General features: G+C 40.0%; 1 protein-coding gene across 20 annotated transcripts in view; it reads left to right on the top strand.

Moving 5' to 3' along the window:
- DMD (dystrophin) overlaps positions 1–27,599 on the top strand; it is a 3,066,377-nt gene that overhangs the window by 2,549,536 nt on the left and 489,242 nt on the right. For all 20 annotated transcript variants that reach the window (XM_068268325.1, XM_068268327.1, XM_068268324.1 and 17 more), the window contains one exon: positions 15,242–15,302. In XM_068268325.1, coding sequence (XP_068124426.1) covers positions 15,242–15,302 — 61 coding nt within the window. The remainder of the gene's footprint in view (positions 1–15,241; positions 15,303–27,599) is intronic.

Here is a 27,599-nt window from a genome sequence, read left to right as displayed (position 1 = left end):
ATAAGTTGAAGGAAAAAATGTATAACTGCTAGGAAACCCCCAGAAGTGTTCTGAAAAAGAGTTATTGTTATGAAAGTGTTTGCCACAATTTAAATAGGATCACATAAGGCTGATCTTACAAATAGTAAGTTCTTGCAAATGTACAACTGATGACACCGCACAATGGTGTTTTGCTCTAAACAGCATCATTTTTTTAAATATTATTTGCCAAATGCTACAAAATCTGTTGTGCTTTAAAAAAAAAGTTTGCTGAATATGAAAAGATTCCAGAAGAACATTTAGAAGAAAGAAAGTGTGAATCCTTTCTAAATTTTACAACTTTAAAGGCAACTTAAAGTGATTAAAAAAACAGGGTAACTTACATGGGGCTTCTCTACTGGCCCCCTGCAGGCGTCCTAAGCCCGCACCAGCACAAAGCAAATCTCCGGTCCACCCACAGCAACTCAGTTTCCTCTTAGGTGACTGTTTTTTTTTAACCAGTTAAATGATTTTAAATTATAAAACATTAACATCAGTTAGAATCAGAGGAACTGACAATCTAATTTCCCCACCATGGTCATAGTCCATAATGTCCCTACTACAGGGCAAATTCATGGGGAAGCCAACTAATCTGCCGGAAACTAAATAGATCAAGTTTTATATATCACAATGATCTGTGTTATTCAGCTAAGTAAAGAAACAAAATCACATGAAGCGAAAAACACCCAAAAACAAATACTAATCCATCTTATAATCAGGATGATCAAGAAGCGCTTTTAGTAACTAGGGATGGTCGGAATTTCCGATTTACAATTCCACAGAAATTCCAATTTCCGCCAATGGTCATTACAGATTCTGCGGATTTCCGATCGTTTTCTGGTTTTTGAGTTTGGATTTCTGAGTAGTTTTTTTGGTCATGTTTTGCATTCTCTGATTGGCCAAATACTTCCGAGTTGTTTCTGCATTCTCTGATTGGTCCATTGCTTCCAACTTCTGTGATTGGGCTAAAAATACTGAGTAGTGGTCATGCAGTATTTCCACAGAGATTCGATTTTTGCATTCTCTGATTGGCCAAATACTTCTGAGTTGTGTCTGCATTCTCTGATTGCAAAGATCTGTAATTGGTGCAAGGACAACAATCTTGTTCTCAATACGGCAAAGACTGTGGAAATGATCGTGGACTTCCGGAAACTCCCTCCTGCCCCCCTCTCTGTGTTCATCGATGGGTCCTAGGTCTTCAGAGTTCAAAGCGTAAGGTTCCTAGGCACAACCTTAACAAGCGATCTCAAATGGGGGCAGAACACTACCAGAACTCAGAAGAAAGCACAGCAGAGGTTATTCTTCCTACACCAATTGAAGAAATTCGGTATGTCACGTAAACTGCTTACCAGCTTTTACACCGTGACCATCCAGTCCATCCTCTGCTGCTCCATCATCGTCTGGTATGCAGGAGCAACCGTTAAGGACACATACAAACTCCACAGAGTGATAAACGCAGCAGAAAAGATAATCGGCGCCCATCTGCCCTCACTAGATCTCCTCTACTCCACGAGAATGAAGACAAGGGCCTCCAAGATTTTACTCGACCCCTCCCACCCGGGCAGACGCTACTTCGAGACCCTTCCATTGGGACGCCGTTTCAGATCCATCCCCACCAAAACCACTAGGCGCATGAACACCTTCTTCCCCCAAGCAGTTCTCCTGTTGAACTTACTGAACTCAAGACCCGCCCCCCCATCTACATCACTGTGACACTCTAGCCCGCAGGTCAACCCGTCCTCACAGCTGTAAACTCTGACCCTCCCAAGACTCTAATTGCATTGCTCTATATGTTTGCCTGTATGTTTTGCTTTGCCTTGCTTATGTTTGCCATGTGTTGTTATATGTTCCTGAAATGCCATTTGCCATGTGAACCACAAGCAATTCTGGGCACACCAATCGGTGTGCTTGGCGATAATAAAGATGATTCTGATTCTGATTGGTCCATTGCTTCCGAGTTCTGTGACTGGGCTGAAATTAACGAGTAGGGATGCTCATTTGGATTTCGCGGAAATGAATTTTCGAATTTCCAATCGGAAAACGGAACTCGGAAATCGGATTTCTGCAGAAATACTGCATTAGTGCAGAAATCCGATTTCCGAGTTCCGTTTTCTGATCGGAAATTCGTGAAATTCAAATGAGCATCCCTACTCGTAACCAACACTTGTTGTAACCTTAAGAACTATATGCCCTTCCTCATTGCATCCTGGCCCCTCAGCAGGCATATTCTTTAACACAAAGAGAAGCAACAGCAGCTGGTGCACTCCACTTGGACATTGGCAAAGGAATAGCACTGCCGAGCACAATTTGATGAAGTCAGGAGGGACTAACAGAAACAAAGAATGCAGAATCAAAGCAGTCAGATGGTGTAGTACATGTTCTGTTTGAAACAACACAAAAACAAAGTGAATTCCTTGCTGCAAACTCATATTAAGCTCTAATCTCAACAGATATGTCATACTCTGAGCACAAGGGAATGTACAGGGCACATCAGAGGATCACACACATTCCCTTTGGGCATTTATATGTATCAGGTCAACATATACTTTCTTTGGAAGCTCCTGTAATGATCCAGCTCAAAGAAGCTGCTTTAATCTCATGCCCTCTCTGCGTACGCTGCCACTGCTGTCAGTTTGTGTTTGTCGTGCTTCCATTTACTTCATTGTGAGTCCATTATTATCCATGGAGGCAGTAGTAGCATGTGAAGGCAGGGATGAGCTTTGCAGTGGTCTATGCCTCTCATCTATTAGAGATGAACTTTTCTTGAATTGTGACTTTTCATGCAAATTTCCACCGACCTGAAACTGAGCCAATCAAGCCCAATGGCTGCTGCCTGGAAGCAGCTGCCAGGTTATTGATTAGTTTCAACCACAAACCAGTGGAAATTTGCATGGAAATTCAAAACTCAATATGCTTATAAATACAGCAGGGCAATCAAGGCAAGTCAAATTTAACATGACTCAGATGCCAATTGGCTTTTTTTGTATTTAGTTATAATCCCCAATAATAACAGTGAACAATAATTCTAGCTTACTGGTGAGCTTGTATAGTGATTTTCTAGTAAATGTGATAACCTCTGCTCCCTGCCTGCAATATTTTGAGTGTTGCACAAGCAATTGAGGTTGTGCAATTCATGTTATGGATATTACTATGGTTTTAGGTACTTACACGATGAAAAAAATGATGTGGTTTCCTCTTGTCCGCACCTCTAACTAAATCATTGTGGAAAGTACACAAGAGCGTACACTTAACTCCCCCTTTCATATAACCAGCAGGTCCAGTGGGCATGGATATATTAAAGAAAGAACCCAATGCTGGGTACTGGTATACATCACAAGAAAGGCATGCAGGCTGCATTAATCAACAGTTGCAGACAACATACTTGTTGTTTCCCTCTATGCTTTCTCTGTGCTAAACTTAGCACCTTGGATAGCAACTGCTCCTGCTACAGCTAAGCTAGTTACACAATGAGCTGATTTCCTAAGCAAAAGGATTGCTATAGAAAATAAATTTGGGTCGCACAGACAGGTGCGGTAATTCTCACCCCGCAGCCTTTTATTAATTGGAACAAGCAAATATGAATTAGATATTAGACTATTGCTAGTCCCTAACTGTAGTGATTAGTGTAATTGAATCTCTATCTCTGTTATTATTGCTGGAGATATAATCTTGGCCTCTGTAACAAATAATATTTAGAATAATATTATTTATTACAGATTATTATTATAACAATAATAGTTACAATAACAATTTTTTAGGATTGGATAGAATAGTAAGTTAATCTTTACGGTTGTCTATGTTCTTATAGGAGGGGGGAAACATTAAAGAAAGTGACAAGAAATATTTCCTTAGGAAGAGAGGAAGCAACACCTCATAGAATTGGCACTGCAATAGCTTTATCACCAAATGCATGACTTTCCGTTTCTAGGGGAGGAAATCTCTTCCCTCTTCTATACACTATACAAAACGGAAAATAAAAGATTGCTGGAGTGATACTTTAATCTATAGCAGAGAGTTAGAGAAGGTAGATACTTACTCAGTAAATGGAGGCCCCTGGGTGGTTCAGAGGTTTGCTGGATCCTCTTACAGCCCACCATTCCAGCAAGGATCCCTCTAAATGTACTTGACTTGTGCCAGCTAGGTTTCTTCTGGCTGTGCACAAGTGACTCAATACTGGGCTTGTGCAAGTAAGGTCTGTGCATGCCCAGTAGAAAGAAGACACTTGTACATGATGTTTTCCTCTGTGCATGAGTACTTTTGGGATTTTACTCGCACATGCCCAGTCGGGATTTTTTTAGTGCCCCCTGACTGGAACAGTAAGCTGTAAGAGGATCTGGGAAGCCTCTGGACCACCCTGAGGTTTCTCTTTACTGTAAGGTATATAAAACTGCTTGAGGTTTACTTAAAGAGGATCTGTATTGAAAAAAAATGGTACTAAGCTCAGGAGGGTGAAGCCTCTGGATCCTATTGAGGCTTCCTCTGTTCTCCTCCATCCCACGGCGGCAGCGATAGAGCCCCCTGTGCAGTAGAGCGGACCCGACTGAAATTGGCTATTTCCGCCTATTTCCGAGCGGAGCGCCGCAACAGCGCCATCGTGCCAAAGGTAAATATTGCACAGCCTGACAAACTGTCGGCTGTGCATTCCATGGGCCAGTGCGAGACCAACATCAGACGGTGGAGGACTGGGGAAGCCTTAATAGGATCTAGAGGTGAGTACCCCCATTGGCATTTTTTTATTTTTCAAACAGAGTCTCTTTAAACATTTTATTCATTTACACTGTTTTGCTAAGGTTGACGTGGGACAGAACTTTTCTTAAAGTGAACTCAAAGTGAGAGGTAAGTGGAGGCTGCCATATTTATTTCCTTTTAAGCAATGAGAATTGCCTGGCTATCCTGCTAATTCTCTGCATCTAATACTTTCAGCCATAGACCCTGAACAAGCATGCAGATCAGATGTTTCTGACATTATTATCAGAACTGACAAGATTAGCTGCATACTTGTTTCTGGTGTAATGCAGACTCTACTGCAGCCAAAGAGATCAGCAGGGCTGCCAGGCAACTAGTATTGTTTAAAAGTAAACAAACATGGCAGCCTCCATATCACTCTCACCGGTTCACCTTAAGGTATTGGAAAGGGGGTGCAAAAATATTGCTAAGAAAGCTGAATGTATAGAATTTTCTGTGGTCTGACAATGTGGCTAGTGCTAAAACTAACATTGCAGTTCCAAGTCAAAAGATTAGGGTTGCCATCCTGTCCCAATGCTATCGCATTGCAAATATTTTACACTGGCTGGTTTTGTTTTGCTTTTTTATTTTGTTTGCTTTTTCACGTGACAGAACATTTATTAAAGAAGTCAACCAGTAATTCTGGTTATCCTGGCCTTTGCTTCAAGGCAAACAATTAAAGAGACACTGAAGCGGAAAAAAATGTATGATATTATGATTTGTATGTGTAGTACAGCTAAGAAATAAAACATTAAGATCAGATACATCAGTCTAATTGTTTCCAGTACAGGAAGAGTTAAGAAACGCCAGTATTTCTATGCAAAAAAGCCATTAAGCTCTACGACTTTCAAAGTCGTGGAGAGGGCTGTTATCTGACTTTTATTATCTCAATTGTAAGTAAACAAATGTCTTTTTCTCTGCCAGAGGAGAGGTCATTAGTTCACAGACTGCTCTGAAAGAATCATTTTGAATGCTGAGTGTTGTGTAATCTGCACATATTATAGAGTGATGCAATGTTAGAAAAACACTATATACCTGAAAATAAAAATATGAGAATATTTTCTTTGCAGCTAATCTTCTAGTAATTATTCATAGTCCACAACCAATTCATTATATCATATATTTTTTTTCGCTTCAGTGTCTCTTTAAATTGTTTTATGTTTGGTAATAGTAAAGATAAATAAATGCTAATGCATACATTATTGATTCGGAACTATATAAGTACTTGTATATGTTTGTATTCTCCTACTTGAAGTCCAACTTTTTACAAACAGGACTTAAAGAGAACCTGAGGTGGTTCTTAGGGGGGCAGATGTTCTCTGCCCCATGACATGCCTCTGTGTCCCCACCCTGCTGCTCTCTGACCCCCCACCGCCGTGCTATAGCCCCTGAGATTAGCAACAATATTTGTTACTATCTCGGAGGTAAACATAGAGGAGAGGGATTCCCTGATTAAAACATTGGGCAGCTCTCTCTCCCTAGCTGCACCTCCTGCTGCTCCCCCCACTCCCTGCGCGCTGGTGAGAAAATTAATCTCTCTTTCCAACATTGTAACCCAGGGGTCTTGAAAGTGAAAGTGGGCCATTGTGGCCCACAGGAGTATCGGGGAGCAGTGGTTATTAAGGCTACTTGATCTGCTCAGCCCCCCGGATGAAGTAGCCTAGATTTTTTTTCTAATTTTATGAGCCCACCTTGGGCTCTCTTTAAACTCTTAAAGACCACTCCACTCCTATTGACGTGGACATGGCAGCAACCCCAGGACCGCCTAACGCTGATAAGCGTGCAGTCCTGGGGGCGCTGTTGTATGCGTATCTCCACTTGAATGACGGAGCTCTGCTCCATCATCAGCCTCCCAGCAATCGCCGCTAGGAGACTGTTAGACAGTGAAATCATCGTCTATTTACATAGTACAGTGCTGCAATCTACGGCAGCGCTGACATGGCTGTCCCCCTGGGACACAGGCGAGCCATCAGCTCTCATTGGCTGAAGCCTATGACAACCAACCGCTGTCATAGGCTGGCTATGGGAGGGCGGGAGCGTAGGGAAAAAATATTAAATATATAGTAAGATTTATTATTTAAAAAAGGAAATAAATATTTACCCAAAAAGATAAACATCCTGGGAGCGATCCTCACCCACCAACAGAAATCTCTGTTGGTGGGCTGAAAAGGGGGGGGGGGAATCACTTGTGTGCTGAGTTGTACGGTCCTGCAGCAAGCCCTTAAAGCTGCAGTGGCCTAATGAGTGAAAAATGGCCTGGTCACTAGGGGGGTTTAAACCCAGGGTCCTTAAGTGGTTAATCTATAAATTTGAAAAACAAATTATTTTCATAAATCTAGAAAGTAATCTATAGAAAATAAGACAGCACTACATCTCTTCCTGTCCTCTTTTTAGATTTTGAATAATTAGCCATGCATATAAATTTCCCAGTGGTGTTTTTGGCAATTGTTGCTAAATAAAAGTTGGTAATGAACGTTGCTGCAAGGGATTTCTTGGTGGATTATATGGCTGACTGCCAAGTGAGCCTGGCATTTTTGTGCATATGTAATAGTGCTTACACACAGTTCCTGCTGGCACGAGAATATCACAGCTAATTTACTGAAATAATAGAGTGGAATAGGATGGCATCTAGTTTTTTTGTATTGGCACACACAACAAATAGAACGCGCTCATTCCAAAGTGCGCATAAAATATGCTGTGCCCTATGTTATACTTTATTTCATGTGAATTGCCGTCTTTGGGGATATCAGAATTGCTTCATTAGTCCTATTCTTGGCTCATTTGGTTAGGGCAAAAATACTTCATTATCCTTAAAATGTATTTTTTTTTGTTATGGCTTAGCTGGATTGCAGTGGGCTTTTTTTCACCGCTTTTGTCAAAGCAAAGTTAATTTGCCAGCAGCTATGCACATGTTTACTCCTTTTCTTTTACCTCTGAGATTAACTGGGTCAGGTATAACAAATGTTCTTAACCCACTTTAGTCAGCAGCCAAAGAAGCTGAAGTAGGCAGAAAAAAATGTGAAAAAGTACACAAGTGATATCTCCAAGTGTCTCCCAGAAACAGCAGATAAATGCTTGTCACTAGCAGCGACGCTACCATTAGTCAGTCGATCCATCTTACATTCAAAACTTGATTATTAAATGAATGCATCTTTTATGTAACTTTTACCAGACATAGTAAATCATCTTCATAAAAGGCTGTTCATTGTTGTTACTGAAAAAAACTTCTAAACTCTGCAACAATTAAAGCGGACTTGAACTCAGAACTTTCTCTCTGCTCTAAATGTTATGCAACAGCATAATAACTTTTAAAGAAAAACATTTCTTTGTTACAGCTGATACAAATCCTGCAATAAATCTGTAGTGTATGTACTTCCTGCTTACATGGAGGCAGACAGATTGTTAATGGGTACCTATAGTTAAGCCGGCGGGAGATTTGAGGGTGAAATCGAAAAACAGCTCACCCTGCTCCTGCAAAAGTCCTGGCGGCATAAAATACTGTTCCTCCAGGCTGCCATGGATATGTAGAATTATTCTGTGATGCAACTAAGCACTGTGAACAGGGCCATAAAGATGTACTGTACAGTTACACCTATCACAGCCACATAGGGCTTAGCCCAATTCACTTTTTCTCCAATTTTTCTTAGTTGATATTTTCACATCTTATCAATAAAATGCCTTTCAAGCCACCAGCAAGCAAGAACATTCTAATACTGACAGTACTTTCTAACCTACTTTTTGGTACTTTTGCAACTGAAGAGTTCTGAAGAGTTATTTTAAACAGAAGATGAAAAATTATCTCCTAGGAGAAACTTAGTAGAAAGAGTGAATTGGATCTGGCCTATAATTGTAAAGCCAGCAGGATATTTGTGCTGTGAAGTGTGTCTCTTTAATCCACTGTTTGAAATACTGTTAGCTTTCCTGCAGACATACAAGTGGGTTTCCGCTGTTTTAAAAAATAAGGTTAATCTATACACAGCATTAGGGGTGAAACACATATAAGCATACAGGAAATGTGCTAGGTACCACAGGTGACAGGAAATGACATGCAAGAGCACAGGAAGTTGGGCTATCAGGCTTATGCCATTTAGACCAATATACAGGGACCAGCTCAACAATGCTGAAATAATGTCACTAGTAACAAATTAGCACTGCTTCACTGCTTGCGACCAGTGCTGTAATTTTCTGTGGGGGATAGACTCCATACTACTCATTTAGAGTGTGTGAGAAAGATGCTTCAATACCACAAGTACTCCACAACACACATCTCTTACCTCTCAGGTGTCGAACTCCAGTCCTTGATTGCCATATCCATGCCAGTATTTAGGATGGACAGAGAAATGGAGAAATGTGTTCTGCTTGGGCAGCAGGGTTTTCCTCTGGGCACTCCGGTTTCTTCCCACATCCCAAAAACATAAAGATTAGTTACTTGGCGCCCCCCTAAAATTGGCCTTAGACTACATGATACTTAGACATATGACTATGGTAGGGATTAGATTGTGAACACTTAAAGGGGTTCTTTCGCGAAAAAAGTAGGCAGTTAAAAAATGTGACAGATGACAGGTTTTGGGCCAGTCCATCTCTTCACGGGGGATTCTCAGGGTTTTCTTTGTTTTCTACAGCATTTCCTGAACAACAGTTGCAAAGTCTAACTGACAAAATAGTGTGCAAGTGAGTAGGGAGGCCGGCTGGCATCTTACTATGTTGGCAGTTAAACTGCTGTTCAGGAAATGCTGTTGAAAACAAAGAAAGCCCTGAGAATCCCCCTTAAAAAGATGGACTGTCCCAAAACCTGTCATCTGTCACGTTTTTTAACTGCCTACTTTTTTCACGAAAGAACCCCTTTAAATGACAAGACAATATAGAATCTGCATAGGGCTGTGGTAGATGTTGGCACTATATAAATACTAAATAATAATAATACTTGATGAACCACGCCTTTCCTGATTCAGTCCCATGAATTAATTTGAGCTGTGCCAAAAATGTATGAGGACCTGGTCGCTTGAGGACTCCAACATAAGAGGAACAATGAGGAGTTTTAGAAGTTCACTATAGTGAATCTTGGCAGTTTATCTCCACATGCAAGTACAGTTTGAAACACAAGATACTCACTTTAGATTTATAGTGGAGTTGGATGACATTTCAAGTTCATGTGAAACAATCTTTTCATGATTCCATTATGTGACAATGATCTTGAGCCTTCATAAGCGATGAACTCTTGAATATTCATACCATAAATTGACTGTATTGGTGTAGGTTAGGTTTTCATTAGGCAACAGAGAATTGCTTTGATGTTCAAAATGATATTTCCCTTTACATAATTTCCTGTTAGAATACATTTTTTGGCACATCAGTTTTACAGCTAATATTTCCTCTCCTTTGGGTCTACGGTGGTGCCATGTGTACTTATTACTGCACAGTTTCATATTAACACTTGTTTCATGAGACAGAAGAGAATATAGTTCAATATGCAGATTATATATCTGCAACTGTAATTGTGCCAAGAGAGCAGCATGGTAATTACTGAGACTTTTATTCCTTTTGGGGGCCGGAGGAAAGCTTTGATGACCAGATGGTGCCATAACACCAGGAGAAGGATATTATTAGAATGCAGCATTCAGAGAGTACAAGGGATTACTGTCTTCTTATACCTGAGAGCCCCAAATTGTTTCAAAGGACACTGGCCTTGCCACACATCACATCTCAGTGCTTGCTAGGAAAACTGCAACATTTCTGATAGCATACAAAGGCAATCACATTATAGTTTGGGCTATACAACTTTATAGGACTGTTTTGTACCTTCACACTTGTCCCTGTGATTTACTGCAGGGTATTTCCACGTTTTTCTTCTTTTTGTATTTTCAATTTCGTGTTTGTAATTTATTACATCCGATTTTTCTTTTTTGTTAGAGTTTTTATATGGATTTTTGCATTCCAATTTTTCAATGCATACCAATAAGGTTTATTTAAATGAAATTGTATGTAATTAACTTCATGCACGTTTTTGAATTTGGAATTTGCTTTTTGAATTGCATTGTGTGTGTATGTCCTTTCCATAAAAAAAAAAGCATTCATGTTGGCCAATTTTTTTGGGTGGGCAGACATTTTATATATGAAAAATGTGCAATGCAATGTCATTGACTTGCAACAGAATGGAAAATACACACGAATTATGTAATGTGTGAAGGGTGCCATAAATATTTGCCAGGTCAGCTTGTACAGGTGGATTTGCAGAGTCATGTCAGTTATGTATAAATTCTGACTTTGCTTAGGATCATAATGAAATAATAATAATAATAATAATAATAAACTAAAGCAAGTATTGCAAAAGAGAAATGTACTGTATGTATTAATGAATCTGAAATATACAAAAAGTTTAAATGTGGTAGAGATTAGAGATGTAGAGGAAGGATTGGCATACCTCATGATACCAACTCTGGAGTTACACTGTAAAAGTTGGCACAAAAAAATTTCATCTCATACCCTTTGTGTTGTCCTCTTGTGTGCTAGGAGCATACACATTCACTTTGTGTTTCACTACCTTGAATAAAACCATTATTGCAAATTGGGTGAACAAGCTTTAAAGGAAAGTCCTCGGCTACCTCTTTTTAAAGCGGAATGAAACCCAGCATCTCTTCTTTGCTCTAAAAGATTATTTACAGCATATTATATGCTACCACCCTTTTTTTTTTACTAGAACAGCATTCAATTAGTTAAACACAGGATTTACAAGTTCCCTGACAGAAAGCTGGATGCATCCGAACTGGAGATAATGCTGTCTTGTGTTTACTTAATTGTATCAAGTGAGGAATGTGACACATTCTCTGACTGTGCAGACTCTCCTGAGCACAGACAGACACTCAGAAGGCATTTCTGACTTCAATACAAGATGAATAAAACCAGTTATGTATAAAATGCAAAGGCAGCTCTCAGAGCAAAAAAATGTACTTTGGGAACTTGTAATTTCTAAATGAATAATAATACTTATGCACAAAAGCAAATATGCTAACCGTATGGCATATAAAAAGTAGGAAACAGTGGCGTAGCAATAGAGGGTGCAGAGGTAGTGACCGCATTGGGGCCCTCCCTCAAGTACAATATTATCTCTCTATTGATCCTGTGCTGGTAATAGTCATTTCTATAGATGCTTTGAATAGTAGTTATCATTAACAAACTGTCCCCCATCCCCTCCCCTTCTTGCACTGTGGTTGTCCTTGGCAGGTTTTGGTGCGCTGTATCAATTGTTATGTATAGAGTGCTTGTGGGGGGGCCCATGTAAAACTTGCACCGGGGCCCATAGCTCCTTAGCTATGCCCCTGGTAGGAAAACATGTTTTTATTGAATATTATGTCAGGGTTTTATACCGCTTTAATCAGGTTTGAATAAATGTTATCCCCTGTTGGCACCTCTGTATATAGAGTTTAAACATACGTTCAGGGTGCATGTCAGCCAGAAATGGCACTCTAAGGAGGACAATAACCAGCAACTTGAAGACTGGAAATCTTGCCTGCACTGGGATAAATATTACTTACACAACTCTATATATGACATCATATAGCACTGGATGGTGTTTTACTTTTAATCAGCTTATTTAGATTACAGATCCTTTAAGTACACTTTACAGACATATGCACAAATATATATTAGTGTGCTTGGAGTAATACTCCTGGCTTAAGAACACCCAATCTGATCTAAATCACATGTAATATAAGTATTTCTGCAGAAAATCCAAGTTACTGGTATTGTGGAATTTGCCATCAATGGGGCAAAGCACTTCATTAGGGTCCTGTTTAAAAAGGCACAGTAAACCTCACTGCTGTGTTGTCTGGTTTAATAAACCTTTTGATAAATCACAGGTTTGCTCTCTACATTGACTGTCCACTCTGTTTATTCACATCCCAGACAAACAGTCAATCACCTTCTTTGGATAGAAACTAGTGAAGTTTATTATCACATCTTCAGGACAGTGACAGTCCAGCAGATGACAAATTTCTCTTTCATCCATAATATAGGCCATCTCTGGGGTGGAAGCAATAAATCAATGTCTCCATTAAATCCAAACGACATTGTTGGCATACCTGATTTCACCCTTGTACAGTCCCTGTAGATTCACTCTGTGTTCTTTAGAACTACTGCTCTAGACTGTGTCAAGCAAATTTTATAAAAATCAGGACACCTCTGGAGCTGAAGTACAAAAGACAGCACAATTCAAGCTGAGAAAGGGAATATTTTATTAAGTCAACACGCATGTTATTTTTAAAGCTAATGCCTAATTACTGAACTGAATTTCTAAGAATCTGGGCAATCTGGGCAATTTTCAAACAACAGGTGAACCTCATTTGATTGCAGACTATATCTCACAACCACAGCAAGCAACAACAACCTTGCAAGGCCATGTGATGCAGTTGAATATGTTTGGGCACTTTCCCACAACAATCTTGAAGCAGATGTGACAAACATTTGAGCCTTCATTAATCAAACATGATTGCACATGTATTACTGCAGTTACTTGCAGACTTTAAGGGAGATATGTTTACCACTAAAGTGGCAATATGATCAATTGTAGCCACCATGAAAAAGCAAACCGCAGCAGGGCAAGGCTCATAATGACTGTTGTTTATGAAAGTACTGCGGGGTGAACAGGAAGCAGGCCCTTGCCATTGCAACACAAGGTTAAAGTACACCTTAAACAAAAAGAAACAGCCCCCATGGGTACTTACCTCGGGAGGGGGAAGCCTCAGGATCCTAATGAGGCTTGCACCATCCTCCTCTGTAGCCTCAGGGACCCAGCGCTTGCTCCCCCCAAATTCCCCCGACAACAAGCACTGCGCAGGCACAACAGTACGCAGTATTTACCTTCAAGGCTCCAGCGCAGCCTCAGTAGCGGATTTCTGATGGACTTCGGTGGAAATCGCTAAGCCCTATCAGGTCCACTCTACTGCACAGGCTCAAGTCGCCAGCGCTGTAGAGCAGACCCAATGGGGCTCGGCTATTTCCGCTGGAACCTGATCGGAAAGCTTCTACTGCGCCTGCGCTGGAGCCAAAAATGTAAATATATTGCTGCATGTGGAGTTACAGGGCTTTCTGCACTGGATCCAGGAGGGTGAAGAAGAAGATGGGGAAGACTCATTAGGATCCAGAGGTTTCCCCCCTCCCGAGTACTCCCCAGGGGCTGTTTTTTTCATTACAGATTTCCTTTATGTGGGATGCAGTTGTCCATACTTGATTTTTATCACTCTTCACATTCATCATTATTGTTGATTTTGTTGATATTCTGAACAATGATATAATGAAATATTTATAGTAAGTCTATATTGTATATCCATAGGGTACTGTATTTTTTTTGGAAGTATTAAGTACCTTTATATGTAAAACCTGCAGTTGGCAGCTGTATGCCAACATCCAGCCAGTAAGTTGTCACCAAACTTTCTGTCTTGTAACCGGATTTTCCATTTACTATAACAGAAGTTTGCTGTTGTTGAGTTATGAGTAAATGAATATCCATAGATGAATTGGGCAATAGCTGAGGACTGAGTATGTCCAAATGGTTTTGCTACACTCCTTGTGAAACTAAAAGGAAAACATGTTACTATTTTTGCCCACTGACTGTTTCTGTTACATGATAATGTTGAAATAGCTCCCTTTTTCTATCATGGTGAATATGGTACAAATTTATCAGTATAGTTGTTGATGAGCTCCTGCAGAACCTTTGTTTATCAGCTTGGTTACACACAAAATAATTGCCCTCCTGTGTCAAGCTGCAAACCACCAGCTGTGTGAGCTGGATGAGGCCACAGTTTATACTGGTGATTTGGAGTATTTAGCAGGTTTCAAAATTGGCTTTCCAATAGCCACCTATGGCGGCTCCATTCATCACTGCCAGGAGTCTACTTGGACTTGCTGCCATCATTCATGCTAGAGCAACTTCGAAAATAGTGAAAAAAATGATAAACCGCGGGACGGGAAATTAAATGGATTTTCACTTTAAAAAAAAACAGATGGAGTGCTGTTAGTAAGCAGGATTTTGGTATGAATATTAACCAGAACATTTAATCATAGGCAACGGTTGCTGTGTTGTTTATAAGTGTGCTCCGTGGGGAATGATGTCCAGGTGAGCTCACACGTTCACACAATGTCTTAAAAGCAGGCCAAGTTATGTTGGGAAATTGGAAAAATAAATCATGAAACAAAAACAGCAGAAAAGACAAGGGAAAGCAGCAGCAGGAGATATAGCTCTTCTCCAGACTTTTATCTCCCAGTTAACTTTAGTAGTAAGTGAGAGGTATGCGTTTAATCACTGTACTTGACTAAATTTATCTTTGCTCAGATTGCGGAGGATATTTCACCGGTGTAGGTTAATCTTTCCTGTCTGCAAGGACTTACGGGTAAATAGGCCCGTATGAGTCTGGTCAGGTGTACAGCTGCAATTGTAGGGATGACTTATGCCTTCCATAGTTTGATTTCAGCTTGACCTGATATATGCACTTTTCTCTTTCAGCTTCTGTGCAGGGCCCCTGGGAGAGGGCGATTTCACCGAACAAAGTGCCATACTACATAAAGTAAGTCCTGTCTTTAATGCCTTGGCTTGGAATGGAATAGAATTTAGAGCATTATCCTAGTTCCCATTCCCATCAATAGTTTACTTTTATAAATGAGATTGCCCAATTAGTGATCACAGTTTTATCTAATATCTGTATTATGTCAAATTTAATTGGGAAGTGTGTGTAACACATGTATGGGACTCTTGTCGTAAACAGAAACCTTTTTTTATATAATTTAAATGCGCAGGTCTGGATTCACGGTTGTCAGCATTCTTGTAAACAGGCGACACACTACCAGCACAATCTTCATATTATCGTGTGGCATATCTGTAATACATGATGTTACTGCTCTGTGGCCTACTTATCCATCACTTCACATAATAGCTCGCATCTTTGCTGGCACAGAACTTTCTGGAAATTAGCACTGTGATTGTTACAATGGGAGAAGTTGTACAGCGCATGTTTTAAAAGCAGGGGCGTAAATTGAGGGGAACAGGGGGGCCAGACCAATCTACTGATCTTCCTTTCCTCCAATACAGAGGACTGTACTTCTAGTCAGGTGTTTTTGTGGCTACACTTATGAGTGTGAAGATGATGATGGCCACACTTGTTTTATTCCTCTTGTGAGATGGGCCCCAAGCAGGGTTGCTCAAATCCGGATCCGGGAGACATCCAGATAGTTCTATTCGGATATCTCCCAGTTACCTGTGCGGGGTGGGCGGGGGGGTCAATCTTACCTGTCTGACATCTTGTTTGGTCCGTCCCTCGGCGCCTCCCACGATGCGGTCTAAGCGGCGGTCACGTGATTACTAACACTTCCTTTTTCCGGGTTGAAGTAGGAAGTGTTTGTAATCACATGACCGCCGCTTAGACCGCATCGTGGGAGGCACTGAGGGACGGACCGAAGAAGACGTCAGACAGGTAAGATTGACCCCCCGCCCATCACGCACAGGTAACTGGGAGATATCCGGATAGAACTATCCGGATGTCTCCTGGATCCGGATTTGAGCAGCCCTGGCCCCAAGGCCGAATTGGGCAGGAGGGGAGGCAAGGAAACATTGGGAAAGGTCCCATAAAAAATTCACTGGCGGCCCCATGAATTGTAGTTACACACTGTTTAAAAGTGACAAATCAAGCTTTGTCTATTTAAAGCCTTCACATGGCACTAGGGAACATGGTTTTTATTAAAGAGGAAATAGCCTGCTTAGTCATTTATTTCCACTTGTGACGTGAAACATGCTCAACTGTTGCCAGTATTTACTTTTTTAATTTAATACAATGTAATGACCAGGAAATATGCTGAAGACTGTGCGTCAACTGCAAAAGTGTAGCATCCTACACGGTGCTTTAAATCATGTGATATTTGCTTGGTGACCTATCTAAAATGAGTTACTAACCTTATTCTCCCTTGGGCAGATGTCTTCATTAAGTGCGGTCATCACAGTTAACGCAGCCCTGGCCTCAGAGTGCTGCTGTAAAGATTTTCTTTTCCTTTCACAAAATGATGCAACCTAATTGCGAGCTCTACTCTCTAGAGGTCATGTTATTTAAAAGTTGATGATAAAACAACTTGCTTTAGCTGTGACTTTCATGTTCCCGGCTCCAAGGCGATTAAGGCTCTGCAGTCATCAGTCCACGCTATGTATTACCTTTGCAGATAATTTGTGTTAAAAACAGCAACTTTCTGACAGCCCAATCAAATCCATTCCTTTACATCACTGCGGAGAAGACATTAACTTAATAATAAAATGATCTATGGACCTCTGTGACCTTAGAAGAGATTGTGGCATAATATGTGCAACATAAACATGAAGGAGGGTTATTTCATGTAATGATTCGGGTATTCATGCTTTTCTACGTAGTACAGTAACTGCGTATCCAGCATCTACATTGTTTCTGCACCATGTATACATTATAGGATTGTTTACAGTAACTGGAATGACTTCTGGATTTAATTTAGAAATGAATTTGCACATTTCCTGCTTGATTTCCATGTTGGCTGCAGAGTGTGATGGTTAAGGGCTCTGTCTCTGACACAGGAGACCTGGGTTCCAATCTCGGATCTTCCTGTTCAGTAAACCAACACCTATTCATTAAGGAGTTCTTGGGCAAGACTTCCTAAAAGTGCTACTGCCTACTGAGCTCTACAGCTCAACGCTGTGAGTCTGCCGGGTGAAAAGTGCAATATTAATGTTATTTGTCTTTGTCTCGATTTTCTAATGCTCAGTTAATATCTACAATCATAATCAATGATTAATTAAAGTGCATTGTGCAAATGAATTCGTTTAGCAAACTTGCTCTTTGCCTTCATAGGAGGTATAATAATAATTATATCTCAAATTTATACCTGAAGCCCAATTCCTATTAATAAAACTTCAAAGCATTGTAAATGTACCTTACAGAAAAACTTAAAGAAGTATGAAACACACAAAAAATGATTAACAGTATTACCTGCATAATAGGGCACCATGAAGTAAAGAATGCACAACATGTTAAAAAGCCCCCAAAATTGTAAAAATATTTACAATAGAAGGCACTTTAAAACTGGCTCAATATAAATTTGAAATAAATAAGTGGGTCCTCCATTCTTAACCATGCAAGTAGGGGGGCAATAATTAATATTATATAGAACAAATATACCAGTCCAACTACTGACAGAGAGCTAGGTATGTATGTGGGTATGCCTCCCACAAGAAGGGAGATTTATGGACTGATCAAATTGTACATCTATGTGATACAATCAAGTAGAATAGTTTAATCATATAAAATTACAGTTTCCTATAAAATCACGTTAAGGTTAAACACTTTAAAAGGCCAATAAGTCAAAATACTAAGTCATGACAGATACAATAGAAGGTGCAAACAATAATCATTAAAGGACAGCTGTAGCAAGAGCACTGTGGAGGCTGCAATATTTATTTCCTTTTAAAGAGACACTGAAACGAACTTATTTTGCACATGTTACCTTATAAGTCACTTCAGTGCTCTCATAACAAGTAATCCGCCGTGTCCCCGCCGCTAAACGAGGGCTGCAGAGCCCCCAAATCCCCGGGGAGCAATCCAGCCGGCATTTCCTTTCAGCTTCAGCTCTGCCCCTCCTGATGTCAAACGCGGTGCATCGCTGCCTCTCCCCGCCCCTCTCACTCTTACTTCACAGAGAGGGGCGGGGAGAGGCGGCGATTGACGTCAGGAGGGGCAGAGCTACAGCTGGAAGCTCTGCCTCTCAGCGCAGCAAAATCCACAACCAAGTTGGTCGTGGATATTTGCAGAGGGATTTGGGGGCTCTGCAGCCCTTGTTTAGCGGCGGGGACACGGCGGATTACTTGTTATGAGAGCACTGAAGCGACTTATAAGGTAACATGTGCAAAATAAGTTCGCTTCAGTGTCTCTTTAAGCAATACCAGTTGCCTGGCTATCCTGCTGATCCTCTGCCTCTAATACTTTTAGCCATAGAACCTGAAGAAGCACCACCACTAATGGCACTAAGCTACACCCTTAAGGTTCATACACACGCTCTATTTGCAGGAACAACGGGTCCATCAGACCCTCCTGCTGGGCGGGCGTTCCAGCGACAGTAGAGCATGTGTACAGTCTGTCTGCAGACTGATAAGGCTGTTTCTGAATCATCCGCTCAGTGGATCATTCAGAAACAGCCTTATCAGTCTGCCTGAAAGACTGTATAAACGCTCTACTGTCGCTGGAACGCCCGCCCAGCGGGAGGGTCTGACGAACCTAACGTTCCTGCAAATAGAGTGTGTGTACGAACCTTTAGAGCCTTCAACCCCCATTATACATTCCACCTTCTTCATCTTCAATGGTGTAAAATAATAATGCCATTTGAAAAGACATCACTGCTTCTTTGTACCTGTTTGTGAGCTACGCTTATATTCCCTGCTGATGTGGATAAAATAATACTTTCATGAAAGGGAACAACTTTTTTAGGGCTCACAAAATCTGTTTGTTTTTGTTTAATATTTGTTTAGTGAATGTCAAATGACTGATTATCTGTTGACGTGTTTGAACCAAACACAAATAAGAGCTTATAGTTTAAGATACAGTATTACTCATGAAAAGCCCTGTGGCATCAGTATCAGTGAAAAGGTATAACTAGATTTCCCCATTTCTGCAATTCATTCTTCATATACCTTAGGTCTGTTGTTGGGTTGTTGCAATTTTCATTAGGACTAATATGGAGAAAACTATGTTTAAATGATACTCCGCTATAATAACTCCCCTTACCTCTATCTAAATCTCAAATATTAAACATACTACTAGAGTTGGACTTTAACTATGTTGTCAACATCTGCCAGCCAAAATGGCGCTACCTGGTTGTACTTGGTTGCGTTTTTTTTTAAAGGTTACAGTATTATTGTAATGGGGTGTAGAGATAGCCCAAAGTACCTGAAACCTTTTAACGTTTACAAAAAGTGTAGACAGCAAAAACATTCACCTTTCTGTAGCCTGGTGCATGCTAGGCCATACTTGATTTTGATTTTCTGGCCAATTTGATCAATTTGAATTGAATATGCCAGTGGCCAATCAAACTAGAAAGCCTGAATCATTATAGAGAGGTTTGATCAAAACATGAATGAGCAGTCAATAATTGAAATGGTGGAAGGAGACATTCCAGCGGAATGATTGCCTCTGAACCTTGTACTGAATCGAGTCTTGCAAAACCAGCGTAATCAATTATTGAGCAGAGGCAGAGTGGTACAAGGTGGTAAATTGATTGCTAGTCTCCAATCAATTTGATATTGATTGCTTCTCTATTCAGGCCACTATCAACTTATCTGTAACTACCCTAAACCATCCACCATCCAGTCCTGCTTAGGGCTGGTTCACACTGCAAGCACTTTTTCTAAGGGCTTGTGATTTTAATAACTTTTGCTAATGCAATGCTATGAGGTTGTTCTCACTTGAGCGATGTGATTTTATAAGAATCACTCACAGCATTGCATTAGCAAGAGCTTTTCAAATCACTATTTCTAAAAAAAAAGCTCTTGCAGTGTGAACCAGGCCCTACAGTGGCAAACATGGTGAGGGCAGCCAGAGTAACAGCAAAGCTCGTAGGGCTGCTTCACACTGCAAGAGCTTTTTTAAGCACTACTGATTTAAAAAGCTCTTGCTAATGCAATGCTACGGGGGATTTTTTCACAATCACATCACTCCAGTGTGAAAACACACATAGCATTACATTAGCAAGAGTTTTTAAAATCACAAATCGCTCAGAAAAGCTCTTGCAGTGTGCACCAGCCCTTAGTCAGAATGGAGACTAGGATGAAAGGACGAGACATGAGTAGCTAACGTAGGTTGCCATCATCATGTTCTTGACCCTGAGGTCATGAATAATCTGTGGGATTTACTTTTATCTGGTCATTGTAGAATTTACTGTCAAGTTGCTTATGAAATTCAACACTTAATGAAAAGTTTATCTGAAAAGTATATAGCTTTGGTCTAATACATCCCATAGCAATCATAGAAAACAGACATTTTGCCTGCCAGAGGCAGGTGCTGAGTCAGAGTTGGTGCAGCATCTAGGACAGCAGTAACACATAATCCCAGACATTACTGCAATAGCAATAAATCTGGACTGTTAGCAACAGCAACATCATTATCACAATGCTGATTACGCCTTAGGGAATTCGTCTGACTTTACATAGTGAGGATGACCTTTGACCATACTGACATATTAGATGAGCTTGTAGCAGCAGCCATAATCAGAGCTTCAAGGAGGAGAAGCATATATTATCACTCCTTATATCATCACGTAGTAAAGTGCTTAGTAACTGTTCGGGACATTAATGTACACTTTACAAGTGAGATAAATTGTGCTAAGCTATATGAAAGGAGAAAGTCAATTAATTCAGAGTTCAATAACTGTGGTAAATGAATTCTGCATGAGGAAAGTCTCCTGATATCATCTGTTTCTGCAGTTTTGATACAAATCAGCAGCATTACATTTACCACTGGAATAGAATACACATAATTGCCACAGAAGATAGCTGGCAAGAAAACATCAAGGATATCAGGACAATGGATAAAGCTGAAACTTACAAAGGCTTAAAGAAACACTGAAGCGAAAAAAAAAATATGATATAGTGAATTGGTTGTGTACTATGAATAATTACTAGAAGATTAGCAGCAAAGAAAATATTCTCATACTTTTATTTTCAGGTATATAGTGTTTTTCTAACATTGCATCATTCTATAATATGTGCACAATACAATACACTCAGCATTCAAAATGAGTCTTTCAGAGCAGTCTGTGAAGTAATGACCTCTCCTCTAGCAGAGGAAAAGTAAATAGTCCAGGAACAGTTGAGATAATAAAAGTCAGATAACAGCCCTCTCCACGACGGTTCAGACGGGCGTTTTTGTGGCGTTTAACGCAGCGTTTCAGACGCAGCGTTTTTTTGGGATCTACTGCCATCCCATGCAAGTGAATGGGAGCGTTTAGAGCTGGCTTTTGCAGGCTTTCATGAAAGCCTGGCAGTAGATCCCAGCATTGCGTCTAGTCTCAAAAGCAACATGCTGCTTTCAGAGGCAGTAAACGCGAGGAAACAATAGCAGAGAGCAGAACTGTTAGCCTTGAACGCTTTTTAAAAGCTTTCAAAAGCTAGCTTTTAAACGCTGGCGTTTAAACGCTGGCGTTTGAATGCAATGCCAAGCAAAAGCTCAGCAGACGCCCGTGTGAACCAGCCCTAACTTAGTCGGAGAGCTTAATGGCTTGTTTGCATACAGATAACAACTGGAGTTTCTCAACTCTTCCTGTACTGGAAACAATTACACTGATGTATCTGAATCTTAATGTTTTATTTCTTAGCTGTGCTACACATACAAATCATAATATCATTTTTTTTTCGCTTCAGTGTCTCTTTAAAGTAAAGCTGTCAGTAGGTGATGCCATGATGTGAAACTCCTTTCTTGCCCTGTTGCTGCAAAATTATTTTTATTATTTAAATAAAAATATGCAGGGTATTGATCTGTCTATAGCTCAGCTCTTTTTACTTAAACCTGAAACCTATATTATTTATTGTATCCTTCTGAATATAATGTTTTCTTTTTTTATTTGTGAGACTGGCTGTAATGTCTTGGATGTACATCTTGTGTTCTTTTCTTTGTTGTACTACTGAGTTGTATTCTATCAGTATACTGTATGTTGTTATGCTACTAATTTATGTTCTATGAGTATATCGTATATTTCAGTCATGCCACTTACCGAAATCCCGGCCCCAATAACTATGGTACCTCGCTGCTGCTCCATAGCCTATGGGATAACCAATAAGAGCTGGTTACCATGGCACCAGTAAGAACTGTTTCGTATTTAACCTGCTTAATATAGAGAGCGAATGATGGATTCATCCCTGTCGGGGGCAGTGTGTAGCTGCTCTCACAATAGATTGTCAGACTTACCTGAGTAAAAAAAAAAAAAAAAAAAGTACATTTAAAGGACAACTGAAAAGAGAGGTATATGGAGGCAGCGATGTTTATTTCCTTTTAAGCAATACCAGTTGCCTGGCAGTCCTGCAGATCCACTGCCTCTAATACTTTAAGCCATAGACCCTGAACAAGCATGCAGCAGATCCGCTGTTTCTGACATTATTGTCAGATCTGCCAGATTAGCTGCATGCTTGTTTCTGGTGTTATTCAGACACTTCTGCAGCAAAATAGATCAGCATGGCTGCCAGGCAACTGGTATTGTTTAAAAGGAAATAAACATAGCAGCCTCCATAGTCTTCTCACTTTAGTTGCCCTCAAGGCTTTCTTCCAGTACTGAACCTTATAAAAAAGTCTTCCAAAACAAACACAATATTCCACTTTTTAACCCCTTATGCTGTTTACGGCAGTATATCTACGCCCGGCAGGACTTCAGGGGTTGCTGCCGCGATTGCCTGCCATGCAGGCCTGTGCAAGCTCCCATGTGCGTTCTCATCGCCACCTGTTAGTACACAAATCAGTGAATGGGAACACAGTTCCCATTCACTGATCCAAGTGCCGGTGATCAATGATCACCGGCATCAATGAGATGCCTTGGTCATTGACAAACTAAGTAAAAACACACATTCATTACTTCCTGTTACCAAAATAACAGTACGCACAAGAAGAAGTGGGGGGGACATCTAGTGGCCAAATAGTAAAAATACATCTTAAATAAATGACATTTAATAATAATACATAAGATGCACTATAAATTGACCCCTATATATATATATATATATATATATATATATATATATATATAGTGACTTTTAAATAAAATACAGAAATAGTTACCTTAGAGACTCAACTTTTTTTTTAGTATGTATGTCATGACGGTATATTACTGTTATTTTTGGAAACAAGGGCTCATTATTAGGGACGGACAGGATTGATGGTATTGTCACCATACATTGTATTGGGAAATAATTTAAATGTTGAAAAAAACAGAAAAAATGGGCAAATAAAATGTGTGAGTTTTATCCACAGCAGCACATTTTATGTTAAAACTATAATGGCCGAAAACTGAGAAATAGTGAATTTTTTCCATTTTGTTCTTATTATTCCCATTAAAATACATTTTGAATAAAATAATTCTTAGAAAAATGTACCACCCAAAGAAAGCCTAATTAGTGGTGAAAAAAACACAAGATCTAGAGTTTTTCATTGTGATAAGTAGTGGTTAAGTTATTGGCAAATGAGTGGGAGCGCTGAAAGGTAAAAATTGCTCTTGTCCATAAGGGGAAAACCCCTCAGTAGTAAAGTGGTTAAGCAAACTGTTGTGTAGTTTGTAAGCATCTAAACTTGGATCCTTTTCCTAATAAAGGCTACCCCTTTTCTTAAATGAACAGCATTATGGTAGCAGCCCTTCCTTTCATTCACATCATTGAGGATAATGAAAAAGGAACATTGATTATCCTGCTTGGCAGTCTTATTGGTCTAATGATGTAGTGAAGGTCATTTAAAGTATTTCACATCTTACTGGACTCCAGCCAGAAGTGAACTGTATGAATGATGTGCCGACACAGGCATGTACTCATAGCAGATGTCGTCATTGCCTAATTTACACCTGAATTGTTTTGTACTGTCTGTGTGTGCAGCCTCAGTTTTATCTGATGTATTTGATTGTTAAACTGATATATGCACCTTGGGGCTGGCAGATTATTCATTGGAATAGTGAATGATATAAAAACATCAGTCCATCTACTCAGTTTGGCTTAGGAGTGACTTGTGTATTGCTGACTCACAGACTAAACATGACTCATGTCAGGGTAAGTGGGATTTAATTTGTATTAAGAAGCAGAATGAGTGTTTGTTAGAAATCAAATGTATTCCTCTCCCATTAGACTCGTATCAAGGTACCATTTGTTAAATTGTGTTTCTTTATGTGCATCCGCAGGCAATTAATTCAATACGGTCTTTGAAAACACTGGAAAAGCAGATAAAATATATATATGTCTAGAGCCATTGGTAGGCAAATGCCAGACATTGGTCACCAGAATGCATTTACCTCATTGGCCTTATGCCCAAAGCCATTTGTTTTCTATGTTATAAATCTCATAAATACACTATAAATATTTCTATGGCACCAGCCCTTCTTTGGCTAGTATTCTAATTATCCTGGTATCAGCATCAGAAACACTCCCTATAGCTACAGTGTATATTGCTGTATATTGGTATGCAACCCCACCCTACTAGCAATACTTAGCCTAGGCTATGATGTCACACAGCCTTATGCCCAAGAGAACTCTGGGATTCCAGTGGTTGTTCCTGCTCACTTTGCAACAAACAAACAGCCATCTGGGTAGATCGTTACATGGGAGGCCAGCAAACAGTACAAACTTTAGGCTTCCAGCTGAAACAGTCTTTTCTGCAAAGGAAAAATGTAAGTGCGTACATAGCTTCAGGTGCATGGCTGTTGGATAAATTGTTACCCCCAAGTAACTACAAAGATACCACTCCAGAATTTTATTTACCATAGTCTTGATGTCACTGTCAACATATTTGACAAAGTAAAAAAAAAGTTTTTGTGCTAAAGTCTCTGCTGTAACTCTCAGATTCATAACTCAAGATCTGTCCTTACTATAATTAGCGATATATTACCGATATGTTACAGAATCAGCATAATTTGGTAAATGTGGCAAAAGCAGTACAATCACTATTAACAGTTTCATAGCTTGTGAACATGCCCTTCTGAGAATATCTGTCTTCCCATTGAGGAGAGGTTTCCACACTTCCTGCCTGTGGTTCCATCACGGACCTCCATGATGTTAGCATGAACCCTCTTGGTCCTGAGAAATGGAAATGAAGTACAGAGCGAAAAAAATTCTAGCTCTTCCATTTGTCTCTGATAATAACTGTTTATCTATTGCTGTGTCTTGTTCGTCTTAAGGTGGCCACTAACAATACAATTTTCTGAATGATCGTTTATGAACGATTCTTCGTACGAATAATCGGAAAAGATCATTCGTACAAAGAATCATTCGTAAACGATCGTTCAGAAAGTTGTATCGTTGGTGCCCACCTTTAAAGAGAGTTGTCCATTTCCTGTCAAGACAAGAAATAAGATAATAAGGTTCTCTACAATGTGGATGCATACAGCAATAGACTCTCAAAAGGGCACCTGATTGTAATATGTTGGGGCAGCAGCTAGGCTTCAAACTGTTCTTTAGACTTTTGTTACATTTTCTCTAACCATACACAGTATTGAGTACTTTTTAGTAAATAATATATATGTATCCCAGGGATGTCCAACTCCAGTCCTGAAGGGCCGAGGTCCTCACACATTTTTGGCACAGCTCAAATTAATAGATGGAGCGGAGACAGGCAAGGTTCACCAGGCAGAACACATGGACATGGCCCTTGAGGACTGGTGTTGGACATCCTTCATTTATCCTGACCCATCTAAACATGATCTTTCTTTTCAAACCTTATTTTTATTGTCTGTTACATGCTAGGCGTTATATATTACAGTACTATGTAGCACAAGGTAAAGAAAAAAGGATAGGGTTAGAGAAGTCAAAAGAGATGTTTAATACATCAGAACCCATATATCCTCTTAGGGACCAATCAAATTGCAGAAGGGTTGCTGTATAGCAGCTGTCTTTTTGCTGTATTGATAAGTGAATATTTCATGAATTCCATTTCTTCTACTAGATATATTTCTTCCATCATGGCAGAATAGTACAGCCATTTTAATCTGTTTACAAACTGGGCCACTATCCTCTCCATAGAGAGTTTTCTACTAAAGTGCTGCATGTTTGACAAGACTGCATTTCCATTCACTTCCACAAAGAGTTGATGCGGCAGTCATCAGCTTATCACCAGACATGCTGTTATTTTCAATGATGGAATGAAAGTCTTCTACATAGAGACTTTTCATGAGACTTGACAAAAATCAGCATGCCTCCTCTTTATGGTGATACTGCCTCTCTTTTCCATTCAGCACCTCCTCTGCATTATGCATTAGCCTCTGTGCTCTAGCTTGTTGATTTAGGGACTAATTTGTGTGTGATTGGCTGCTGAAGTATATGTGGGTAAATAAAATGGCTAGATAAATTTGCATCTCATCACATTCATTTTAAATGCTTTCTTTGTTCATGTAAAATGTGGCTTCTGTAGGGCAACTACAAATTGCTCTACAATGAAATCACCATCAAAGCATTTGCTCATTAAGATTTAAACATACTACTTAATGACATAGATCTAACTGTGTAGCCTAAAGGGATTTTCACCTTCAAGCTTCTTCATTGTATTTGTTTGCTCATGCATTTGTGCTACTATGTTTCATCTTCTCGTGCTTTGCATAGAAATGTACTTACAGGCCAGTCTTATGCCACATCCGAAGGCAAACATAATAAACTAACAGCCTGCTTAGAACTTATGTTTCATTTGTAAATGAAGTTTCATGGACATTTTTCCACAAAGTGCCACTCTAGCCTCACTCCCTGTCCCAGGAAAAGATAACTCCATGCAGGTTAAAGAGTGAACACTTATAACCATAAAACATAGAGGCATCCACTAGAAGGGAGCCCCCTCAGACTCTAATGTTAGTCATTCAACTGCAATTTTAATGCTCGTTGTTGGCTACACACATGTCCCTGTTACACTTGTGCTTTGTGATCTGACTGTTCTCTCCCTCTGAGTGGTGTCAACTTTATAGTGTACTGGTAAGACTGTTGCCTTTGATGTGGGATTTGAGCCTTTGACCAGGTTTCAAATCCTGCCTCAAGCCAGTACGTAAAAAAACAATAAGGAATCTTTGGGCAAGGCTGTCTAATATTCCTTGTAGAGCGTGGGCATCTAAGTGGGTGCAGCACTGAAGATTCTGCCAGTAGA

This window comes from Hyperolius riggenbachi, chromosome 2, assembly GCF_040937935.1.
Source record: "Hyperolius riggenbachi isolate aHypRig1 chromosome 2, aHypRig1.pri, whole genome shotgun sequence".
NCBI lineage: Eukaryota > Metazoa > Chordata > Amphibia > Anura > Hyperoliidae > Hyperolius > Hyperolius riggenbachi.
This window is presented reverse-complemented; position numbering and strand designations above follow the sequence as displayed.